Raw genomic sequence first — 12,009 nt, forward strand, 5'->3', positions numbered from 1 at the left:
CCTAACCCAGCTACATCTTACAAGGCAACTAAGGATATCAATAAATCCCCACAGTCCTAAGACAGGTTACCTGACCTAAAGCAGCTACATCTTACAAGACAGATTTATATGACGAGATAATTAAACACGCGGCAAAACTTATCAATTAATTGTAAGACACTGAACACGAGATGCTCATCTCCAAAGGATGAACAGTGCCTGAGAAAACACTGTCTGAAAGAAAACCTGCGGTCAGAAGGACGCGGTGTGTAAGTTTCAAGAAAGCAATTGCTTAGACAAAACTTTATCACAATATTCCTCTTTTTCTAACAGGAACTGCTTGTACCACCCTCCCCCCCCCCCGCCCGCCCCAGGGCTGAGGGAAGGCGGAGAAGGGCACGAGGCCGCCTAACGGCCCGCGTTTCAAACGCTCCCGCGCGGGGCGCACTGGGGCGCGCGGGAGAAAGCGCGCGCGGCGCTATCGGGCCATCCCATTGGCTCCCAGCGGCGGGCGGGAAGCAGCCCGAGCGGGTCCCGCCCCTTCGCTTCCCGCATTCCGATTGGTTGTTCGCCGCGTCCGTCAACGCCCGAACCCGCCTTCTCCCCGCCTTCTGCAAACGCAACGAGGAGGTCCCACCCTCTGATTGGTCGTCGGGAGCGGCCGAAGCCACGCCCCTTAAAATTGATTGGCTGGAGGGGGCAGTACCGCGCTCTGATTGGCTGCTAGGGTGGGGCGGGGCGCGCGCGGTGGGCGGGGCTCCCGGCGTCCCCTTTGTGTGGGCACCAGTGGTGAGGCGGCGGCCGCCATTTTGTGCGTGCTTGTGTTTTCCCCCCGCCCCCACACACGCCCCCGCTCCCCCCCTCAATTCCCCCCCCCCCCCCCCAAACACACACACACACACACACACACACACACACTCTTTTCCGCGGGAGCGGCGGTAACCGGGACAGCGTCGTCTCTTCTGCCGGTCAGGTGAGGCGAGGGAAAGCATCGCCCGCGGTTGCCGTGAGGGGGAAGGAAGCGGCAAGACGGAGCAGGGTGGGGGGGACCCGCCAGCGCTGCCCCCCGACCGGAGGAGGAGCCTCGGCGCCAGGCCCAGGCGCGACACCGGCATGAAGAACTCTCAGCTCTGCAAGCTGTTCATCGGCGGCCTCAACGTGCAGACGACGGAGGCCGGGCTGCGGGAGCATTTCGCGGCCTACGGGACCCTCACCGACTGTGTGGTGGTGCTCAACCCGCAGACCAAGCGCTCCCGATGCTTCGGCTTCGTCACCTACTCGGCGGTGGAGGAGGCCGATGCCGCCATGGCCGCCTCCCCCCACGCCGTGGACGGCAACGCGGTGGAGCTGAAACGGGCCGTGTCCCGGGAGGACTCGGCCAAACCAGGGGCCCACGCGAAAGTGAAGAAGCTCTTTGTGGGCGGCCTCAAAGGGGACGTAGGCGAAGGGGACCTGGTGCAGCATTTCAGCCAGTTCGGCCCCGTGGAGAAGGCCGAGATCATCGCCGACAAACAGAGCGGGAAAAAGCGCGGATTCGGATTCGTCTACTTCCAGAATCACGACGCCGCCGATAAGGCGGCCGTGGTCAAATTCCATCCCATCCAGGGCCACCGCGTGGAGGTGAAGAAAGCCGTGCCCAAGGAGGACATCCAGGCGGGCGGCGGTGCCTCCAGGCCGTCCCGGGGCGGCCGAGGAGGAGGAAGGGGTCGGGGCGGCGGCGGATCCGGTAACCGGGATCACAACGGTCTTTCCAAAGGGGGCGGCGGTTACAACAGCTACGGCGGCTACGGGGGAGGCGGTGGCGGTGGATACGGTTCCTACGGCGGCGGTGCCTACGGCGGAGGAGGGGGAGGTGGCGACTACGGCAACGGGTACGGCGGGTTCGGCACCTACAGCCAGCACCAGTCCTTCTACGGCCCCATGAAGAGCGGCGGAGGAGGTGGAGGAGGGGGCGGCAACTGGGGGGGCCGCAGTAACAGTGGACCGTACAGAGGAGGTTATGGTGGGGGAGGCTACGGGGGCGGCTCTTTCTGAGCTGGAGTGCCCATACCCATCGGGGGTGGCCTGGAGAGCCCTCCCTTTGATGCGGGGCAGCTTCTACACGGTTTATCCTCCCATTCGCCGAAGGGCAGCTCCTTTTAAACGCCTCCCTGCTGTGGGAGCAGCTCCCAAATGCCGCCTGGGGGTCGCCTCTGCTGCCTGTGCCACTTCTTTCTCTTTGAAGATGGACCGGGCCCCACACACACATACTTTGTGTTACAGTCATTGATGGACTCTATTTTTTTATTATTACTTGGACCTTGGTCGTTTTTATACTAGCAACGAAAAATGTCTTGTTTTGGGTTTTGGGGGGGTATGGGGTGGGGAATGTCTTGCTGATGTGGAGTCAAAACCGGGGAGGGTTATGGGGGAATTTCCTTTGTTGTAAGGACTCAATACCTGGCTACTACATTTTTTTCTACAAAACCTACTCGGATCCCATGACTGAAGTTAACATTTCTGTAAAGGAGAAAAAAAAAAATCGTTTTTACGTTTTTTATTTTTTAAATAAACCATTGTGTTCATTGACCTTTACATGTCTAATTTTTTTTCCTAGGATCCATTCCGTACGGTTTTAAGGCTTTTCTAGGTTTGAAGCAAGTATTCCTCTGTTTTGAAGTCGGTTCCCCCCCCACCCCCACCCCCCCACGGTGTACTTGAGTAAATATTTTATTGCCAGTAAAGGTCCTTCTTGACTTTTTTGCAACTCCCCTAGTGGACTTAGTTTTCAAACACTCGACAGAGAGTTTTTTTGAAGTACTGTTTTGTGGTTGTGGTCTGTTATTTCAATATTCGTTCTCACTTATGCAGTTTGTGTGCATCCACTGTCTTGTACCAGGCAGTTTGTCGTGCTGACATAGTTTAATAATTTTTTTTTCAATAGGACTTCTCCATCAACATATGTACTGTGTAGTTTTGAAGAAATAGTTTGTGTTAAGCATGTGCTTCATTCATATAAAATGTTCAGAATTTCTGATTTTCTTAGTTTGAAGTTGTCATATCGGTTTGTCTGTGTATGATTCCTTCCAGGAAAGGGTCGACATTTATCCTTTCTATTAAATGCGTACTTGTTTTCATAGTACTGGGAGAATTTTCACTCTGGACTATTGTCCTCCCTTAAGGCAGGAGAATCTCTGGCAGCACCATCTACCGACAGGATGGCAGCCCCGGTGCTGCAGGCTTCGTTACAGCAGGAGTGAAATTGATTTGCTAACAATTGTACTAGACTTTTGAAAGTAATTTTATGCAATTAGAAGACTGGTGTAGAATGCAATGACAGCTGAATGTGAATAAAGATGGGCTCCATGAGTACTGACTGGAAGAAAAGGAATGGATTTGCAATACCTGCCTCAGCATGTGTTTTGTTCGGATTTTTTTTTTTTAAATTAATTGCAATTGCCCATGTTTCAAAAAGCAAGAATCTAAACTATGTGGGCAACATGCTGTGATAACGAGCCAGCTAAGTGTACCAGCAACATAGGTGCCAGTTGTAAAACAAAAATATCTATGTAGTCTGCTTGATTAACAAATGTATATTTGTAGCCCTTTTGGACAATAGAATTAAAGTTTGTTGTTTATTAAAAAGCATAATGTTTTAGGGGAGAACTGCTGTCCTGCATAGAAATACAGAATAGCAACATTTATGGGTTTATGGATATCAAATAAAGATTTGAATTCCTAATATGCTTGAGTGAGAGTATATATGGTATGGGGGCATGGATTTAAAAAGTATAAAGTTATTTTGACTTAAGGTTTCTAAGCTTGTAGTCTTTGATGTTGATGCTTTATTGGACTGCATCTTGAAAGCTGGGTTTTTTTGCTTTGCTCCAGATATGCAAGATATTAGTCGTATAATTCCCAGTGATTCCAGTGGAAAGTAAACATCTAGGGTTTTGTGTTTCTGGGCTGAAGGATTTGCATGAATTTTTGAAGTATTGTCAGTCTTTGCCAATCTAACCTGATGCTGGGTTTTAGTTGAAATGAGTCTCTTTGTTACTGTTAGAAGTAAAACTAGCATTAACTTAATTACATACCTATGCTTAAATGTGACAACCTTTTGGTATCATCAGGATTTAAACCAAGAGCTGAGTTTCCTCTTGACTGATAATTTGTGGCGCTTTTGGTGTAACTTCTATGAATGAGTTCTAAGTAACTTGCTGTTTGTGATTGCTTTGTAATCTCAAAGGCGCATCATTGATGCGTTGCTGAAAGCGGGAGTCACTTCAGAGAGGTACTTGTAAAAGATAGTGGGATGGCTTCAGGTGGTTGCTTTTCCTTCTGTTCACTGGACTTGTTTTTTTACTTTACCATTGCACTTTAAAACCATGTTGGACTGTCATCTTCGAACTTCGTGTGAAGCACAGCTTTCCTTTCTGTAGCTGAAATGAACTATGGAATCAGAGGTCTTGTGTTTGTTTGGGCATATGAGTTAAATCCCTTGCAGTGGTGAATTGCCTTAACCTTGCCGAGGGACAGCCTGGTTCGGAAAGGAATAGTTAATCTCACTGCTGTGAAGGAGGCTTGGTATTTGACTGGGGAAGGTAAATTGTGCTCCAATTGTGGCTTTACTGTGTTTTCACATGTTGTCTGCCATGTGAGAATACGTTGATAATACAAACTAGATTTATGAAAAGGTGACGATGTGTGGAATCTTGACAGTTTTGTCAAGCTGTAGCTTGATTTCGACAGTTGTACTGACCATGAGGTTGATTATCTGTACATAATGGTCCTCCTGTAGGACTAACGTCTTGCAGAATAAAAAGTGGACCCCAGAAATCGCAGCTATAGTGAGGAGGATGCCGCCTAGTTTCTCTGTCAAAGACTGTCATCTGTGTAAGTTTATAAAATGCTCTGTGGTGAGAGTGAGTAGCTCTGACCCCTTGTCTCTAGGGAGCAAGAACTTCCTTGTGACAATGCAGGTGACGTGTGAGAGGCTTGTGTAAGCACTTGTTTAATCAGGAGCAGTAACAGTAGGATGTACTGTGAATAAAGAGATGCAAATCTGTGTGGGATAGCGTTAAATACAGTGACTTGAAGACTGAATATAAACCTGTTCCTGGTATGGGTCCTAGCAAACGAGAGATGCGTTGCTAAAGCTCTGCTTTTGTATTTAATGGTATTTAGTAAATTTCTGACTGGATTTATGAATAGGTAGAGCTAAGGTGAAACAAAGTTTATAGCTGGCATGAAAACAAGTTCATGAGTGCAGGGTCACTCTGGGATGGTCACAGAGATAGAAATAAAGTAACTTTAATTCACTGGTCCTTAGTTTGTGGTTTGGTTCTGAAGGATATGTGTCTTAAATGATCTCACTGATATAATGGCTTTCTGTTCAGGAATGACTGCAGGATTGTATTGGTTTCATCTGTGAGAAATAGGAAGTGAGAGGAACTGGTTTACTTTCAGCATTTAATCACAGTAAAAGTGCAGTAGTTTTCTTAAAACGCAGATGTTCTTTTTATTCTTGTCTGCATGAACAAAAAGAAATTTTCCCCAAACAAAGCTTTTCGGAAACTACAATATAGCTGTGTGTGTTGTGATGTGCACGCAGTTTTAATAGCAATGGGTATTCATGTGCTCTAAGGTATAATTTGTTCTTGATTCTGCTTCTTGTGTGACTTGTAAATGTTACTTGGCTAATAAAATTAGCCTAACATGCACTTTTATATTACTGATGATTACTGCATTAAAATAAACGTGCTGAACACTGTATAGGTAATGAATTGATAGTTGCACAAGCTGGTGGAACTACCTCTTGCTGTTTTCGCATTAGGTGATGCAAAGGGGGTTCAGAACAGCTGTAACAGCTGTGATCACAGTAAATCTCTGTGGGTCATTGACTGTATCACAGCTGTGACAGACTTGCAAAACAAAAGCTGTGCCTTGCCCTGCAGGCTCATGGAGTAAATTTAGGTGGACAATCTCTACCCTCTGGAACTGAGCAAGCTTTTGGGTTTGTGATGTGTGGTGAAATAGCGTGGTGCAGCTGCGGTACGCTGGGACTCCCAGTTCTACTTACAGGAGGGCAGCTGGGCTTGAGCCCTAGCAGACACTTTGTGCACGCATACTTAGTAAAAGTGAAATATTTAAGGTGGTTAAAAATGTAATTCAAAGGTCTCAAGCGCTTTATGGTGTCATGTGTTCCCCCTGACACAGACAACTACAAAGTAAGCTTTGCTTTCATTGAGCACTGGAAGACCTAAGTGGATGATGTAGGTTGAACACTGGTTTATTATCCTGCCCTGTCAGCTGATACTATTGTCACAATATAATTGCATTCCTATTGCTCCTGAAAAGGGTCTGAGTCTGAGTGGTGCTGAGGACCCCAACCTCCCATTCAACTCTGGAAACGGCAGCTTCTTTTTTATTGTGTGCCTCAGTATTCTTTCCAAAATGCGAGAGTTTGGTTGAAATTGTTGATTAATCTCTAAAAAATAAAGCTTAAGGACACCTTTCTGATAGGCTCGCAGTGAACAAAGCCATGGTGCATTTTGCAAGAATGGGATTTTGCTCCTACAGTCTGTGAGATGTTCTGTTTTCTAATAGAAGGTAGCTTATCCAAGCCTTTTAAAAAGGATTGCTTGTCCTGCAATAGCTATTGTGAATTAGTCTTTATCAATAACCAGCAGCTTGTACCACATTTACCTGGTATATGTTGGTATGGACCTCTGCTTCTTAAAATCTGTAGTAGGAAGAAGGCATTTCTGATACGTCTTTTGAACTATATATAACTGATCCTGTGATCTGGTGTATGCATCCCTTAAAGATGAGTTTTCTGCTTGTTATATTTGTGTTTTGTAAATGAATGAAATAATTGCATCCCTGCTTCACTTTAAGATGTATTTCCCAATGCCAGTGCATCATAAAAAGTTTTGAGCTAGCCTGAGTGAGCACTATTTGCTTTTGTTGGTGGGCTTTTTTTTAGGTCTCTTATTTAACTATTACTGCACTATTATTTCTGGTATGTGCATGTATACGTGCACACATACATTACTTCCACTTACCTTTAATGAATATTTACTTGCACTGTAATGTAAGTACTGCTATTGGTGGGTGTCAAGTGTGGGTTTCTTGTAACAAGATGAAAGACTTTCTGCTGTGTTTCTTTACCTAAGGGTTTTCTAGCACTTACCAGTATACTAGGACTTCTAAAGGGGCTGATGGACTCGTGTGCTTTCCTTCTTGATGTTCCTCTGACAAATTCTAGCCTTTTTAGCTTCTCTGCTTCTGGAACTCTCCTCTATTTCTGTCATATGTAAGGGGGAGGAAATACATAATTATTTTGGAACCAAAAACTTCTTGTTTGTATGCTTCTAAGAGTGTTTTAATCATACTTATCATCTAACCCATCTTGTGGGGAAAATGGGTAGCAGGAATACTGAGGGCTGTGAATAAGCTGTAGTTTGGTGTAGGAGAGACATTCTTCAGATTCTTGTATTTCCTGTAGTTCCCCTATCTACTGAATAGGCAGAGCAGTTAAAAAGGTAGAACACGTCAGCTGTAGGCTGTAGCAAAAAAAAAAAAAAAAGAACAACCCCAAACTCTAGCATAAAAATAAAACTCGGGTATTTTTCTCTATCCTTGGTTCAGCCTTTGCCAGTAGGAGTCCTAATCTAAAAGTTGTGATATCATTTTCTTAAGTACTTTCTCGGTGCAGTTGATCATGGTGTGACTTTTTTTCCTAGCAGTCTGTTGGGCAAAGCTGGAGTATTGCCTATTGCTATTACCGAAAGCATTGAGCTCAGAGCACAGCTATTCTCAGATTGTCAGCTGTCCAAGCAACCAAAGCTCCTTAACTTTGAAAACTAGATGTCAAGCCCAGTCAGACTAATAATGCCATCTGTCTGAGGCATCTGGATATTAACCCTCTTATTCTGATGCATTCAGTTTCATTCTGGAATGCCTTCACAAATGAAAAATACACAGATTTGGAAAGAACAGCTCTTGCTCAAAAAAAAAAAAATTCCAATCACAGTATGTAGAGCTATGTATATTTTTCATCCATATAACACACAATAAATGACTATAAATAGCTCTTTTCATATTGTAATGCAGTAAGAAATTGATGCCAGTTTAGAAAGGGATTAAGTTCCTGGCTGGAAATGTGTCAAGTGCGCACTTGCTCACTGCCCTCAATACTTGCACCTCACTGATGAACATTGCGGAGAAATTCCTTAGAAATAGAACAAGCTGACGAATCTGAAAATGCTTCAGTTGTTCAAAAACTACTTTATACTGCACAATTGCCACCTAGTTTGTCTCTCACAAGCCCTGTTCTCACTGGAAATGCTGCTTTGAACTGAAAGGCATGCAAAGTTACGCATCTGAAAATATGCAGTTGGTCTATAATTAGTCAATATAAAAGATGCAAAATATATCAGTCTCTTCTGTCATTTCTGTAACTGTTGGCTTCCTGTGGTTTTACGATGGATTTGTTCTGTTTTGTAAGAAATTTAGCTTTCCACAAAATCTTGGAGGAAGGAAGCATGAGTCTGGTCACTGCAGGCACTGGTTGGTAAGAAGGAAGACCTGGAGTCCAGTGCCCATTTCCAGCAGAGATTTGGATCAAAGCAGTGCTAGATAAAATGCATGAGTAGTGTTTTGAGCTGGAAATTCATGGTCTTTTTTACTTGTTCTGTTCCTCTGTGGATCAATAATCTTTTCTTTGCTGCATATTAACACTTCAGTGGAAAGTTTCCCTCTCCCAACCGCACACCCTGATGGATGAATTGCAGCAACATGGCCCCAAGAGGAGGCTGTGCTCACCTTGCTGTTGTATATAACACAGCACCATCAGCTGTGTGTTGGAATCGTTTATTCCTAATTCTTCCTCCAGGTCATGTCCCTCCTCAAAAGGGATGTTCTCTGGTTTCAGGCTTGCTGGGTTGCAGAGATGTGAAAGATTTCCAATGCTAAATTCCCGGTTCTCTCTGTGTGGTTATCTGGTACTTTTTCAGGTTTCAGTAAGCTTTTAAGTTTACTGAGTAATAAATTCGGCCAAAGTCCTTCACTGTGTGATTTCATTTGGGCTTGTCTAATTGTTTTCTTTCCATCACTGCTGGAATAATGATGGTCTGTTTACAGGAGAGAGCTCCTGTGAGTCCTATCTGGTTGTGGTTGTACTTGCTAATGCCTCTTGCATAGACTATTTAGTGAATTGCACTCTGCAAGAGAAGTAATGCCAGCTTTCTGCTGGTATTTTCATGGATTTATATCCTCCTGAAAAAGAAAGATCCCCAGGAGCACAAAGGGAGGGTTCAAGCCTTTGAAGTAAGTAACTGGCTGCAAATTGCTGGTGCCTTTTTCCCTTTAGACCTACCCATCCTTTATATTCTGCTATTTTAAATGTAGGCAAATCATTTTTCTGTAATTATATAATTTGGAAGTTGTTATTTGAGTTTTCTTTAACTCACCCAGCACCAGCAAATCTGGGCTTCCACTCTATGGGTATCATCATTGCTTTTAAAGCCTCTTTGAGGCGTGAGCTTGGTGATGAATCAACACAACACGTGTTTCGGAAATGTTACGTTAGGTTTGTGTGTAGCTGGTGGCAATGGGAACTCATTTTGTGGGTACTGGGAAGTTGAGAAACATCGCCTTTGGAAGGAAGGTTGGGAAGGAAGAGCTGAGCTCATTTTATTGCTAGTGCTGCTCTAAGCCAAAACTTTTGCAACAACCGGCTGCCATGCACTCTCTAATGCCTTCTCAAAGAGTGTTTTGTTTTTCCCTCACAGGGTGCATTTCCATGTGGAGAGAGAAGATGGGAAAGCTGAGCCCCGAAAAGCACACCACAAAATCCAGTAAATGAACAGAAACCTGAGCTGAGCACCTGACATACAGTTCCTGCTCTGAATATACTATGAAGATTGAGAGAAAAATGTGTCTGCCCAGAAAATATGAAGCAGGATAACGAAGGACAACCTGCTATGTGCCAGGAAGACATGCTGCATGAGACAGCTTTTTTTCTGTTCAGGTAAAATCAAGTCTTATGGTAAGGTGATTATGTTAACAGTGATCCTTAAAGGGAAAAAGATTTCATAAACTCCAATTTTTAGCTGGTCTGTGGCAGGTAGGAGTGTGAACGTGGGACATTTACCAGCAGAGGGCAACGGTCCTGGAGGCTGGAGGTGCTGATGGTTTTTGCAGCATCTCCACCTCAGGAGCAGGATCGTGATGAAGGAGAATGCTGGAGTGGATGCTCTAGCTCTCTCTGCTCTGCAAATCACCTGCTTCAGAAAACAGTGCTTTACTGGGAATCTATGACCCCTTAAGCTTCAGCTGCCAAAACATTACTGATTCCAGCTCTGGGGAGGCCCCTACCTAGAAGGTCTTCCAGAGCTTCCTTTTGAGCCAGGTGTTAGCTTGGATGCCTGTGGGTTGCTGTAGCAACTGAATTTTATCTGCTGTATTGGTTTTGTAGTGTAAAAGCAATATGGCTTGTTCTAAATTCTAGCAGTAGTTTGACAGCAGATACCCTCAGGATTTTGCTAAGGCGCCTCACCTTGTACTCCGTGTCCATTCAGAGTCAGTATGGTATGAAAGTGTCACTTCGAAGTGACTTCAGTTAGCCACTGAAATATCAAGACATCCATTTCAGTAGAGAACTTTCACTGTTTGTCTTGTATCAACCTACATGAATATTTACTTAATTAAAATCACAGAATAATTTTAATTGGAAGGGACATCTGGATGTGGTCTGGTTCAAGCATCCCTCAAAGAAGGACCAGCTTCAGGGTTAGATCAGGTTGTTCATATATACGTGTGTATATATATATATGCACACATATAAATATAAAATAAGTTTAATTATAATATATATATTATAATATATATATATTTTATATATATATATATATATAATATATTCTCCCAGTGGGGGAGAAACTGGAGAGGGGAGCGAAGGGGCTCGGGGAGGGCACTCCCGGGAGGGAAGAAGGGAGAAACCGGGATGGAAGGATGCTCCCGGGGAGAAAACCGGGAGCCAGGGTGGGGTCAGCCGGGGCAAAGGGGAAGAAACCTGGGCGGGAGCGGCGGGCGCTCTTGGGGTGGTGGGAACCGGGGCGGTGAAACCGAGGGGGGGGAAGAGAGGGGAACCTGGGAGGATGCCCCTGGGCTGGTGGTGCGAACCGGGGCGGGGAATCCGGGCATGGAATCGGGAACCGGGGCGGGGAGGGGCAACCCGGGGTGGGGGAACCGGGAAAGGGTTCTCCCGGGAGGGAAACCGGGGCGGAGGGCGCTGCTGGGCGGTGGTGGTCGTGGGAACCGGGGACGGGAAGTGGGGGGAGAAGGGAGGGAGAACCGCGTAGGGGAGGGGCTGCCGAGGCGGAGAAGGGGGAGAAGGGGGGGATCGGCGGAGGGGAGGGTCCCGGGGCGGAGCCGCGGCACTGGCGTTGCCCGGAGACGCCGGGAAGCCCGCGGGGCGGCGGCGCTGCGCTCCCGCAGGAGGCGGCGCGGGGCCGCTCGCAGCCATGCCGGGCACGGGGCGCTGAGCCCGGCCCCGCCGCACCATGGAGGAGGAGAGGTGGGTGCCGCCGAGCCTTTGTGTGCCGCGGGGGGCGCCGGCCCCCCTTCTCCATCCCTTGCTCGGATCGATCTCCATCCCTTCTCTATTCCTTGCGCGGATCCTTCTCCCCTCCCTTCTCCATCCCTTGCTCTGATCCTTCTCCCCCCTTTCTCCATCCCTTGCTCGGATCCTTCTCCCCCCTTTCTCCATCCCTTGCTCGGATCCTTCTCCATTCCTTCTCTATTCCTTGCGCGGATCCTTCTCCCCTCCCTTCTCCATATCTTGCTCTGACCCTTCTCCCACGCCCCCTTCTCCATTCCTTGCTGTGATCCTTCTCCCCCCTTTCTCCACCCCTTGCTCTGATCCTTCTCCCCCCTCTCCATCCCTCGCTGGGATGCGTTCCGCGATGAGCGCCTGCCCGGTGTCACGGATGCTGCAATGTCATGGTGGCAGACAGAGTGCCTCGCCCCGGGCACCCGAACCCGAGG

The 12,009-nt window shown here is 46.7% G+C and overlaps 2 protein-coding genes across 3 annotated transcripts in view; both read left to right on the forward strand.

Moving 5' to 3' along the window:
- The first annotated feature begins 889 nt into the window (after positions 1–889).
- HNRNPA0 (heterogeneous nuclear ribonucleoprotein A0) lies at positions 890–2,651 on the forward strand. The gene has a single exon (XM_054079955.1). It carries the CDS (start codon positions 1,093–1,095, stop codon positions 2,011–2,013), a length of 921 nt encoding a protein of 306 aa, XP_053935930.1. The 5' UTR covers positions 890–1,092; the 3' UTR covers positions 2,014–2,651.
- Positions 2,652–9,792: 7,141 nt separating this feature from the next.
- KLHL3 (kelch like family member 3) overlaps positions 9,793–12,009 on the forward strand; it is a 46,560-nt gene continuing 44,343 nt past the window's right edge. The window contains exon 1 of one of the 2 annotated variants that reach the window (XM_054079735.1): positions 9,793–9,991. In XM_054079735.1, coding sequence (XP_053935710.1) covers positions 9,915–9,991 — 77 coding nt within the window. In that variant the 5' untranslated portion in view covers positions 9,793–9,914. Of the gene's footprint in view, positions 9,992–11,401; positions 11,540–12,009 lie in introns of those variants that run through there. The other variant, XM_054079736.1, reaches the window with a different exon arrangement.

Source organism: Cuculus canorus, chromosome 14 (assembly GCF_017976375.1).
Source record: "Cuculus canorus isolate bCucCan1 chromosome 14, bCucCan1.pri, whole genome shotgun sequence".
Classification (NCBI taxonomy): domain Eukaryota; kingdom Metazoa; phylum Chordata; class Aves; order Cuculiformes; family Cuculidae; genus Cuculus; species Cuculus canorus.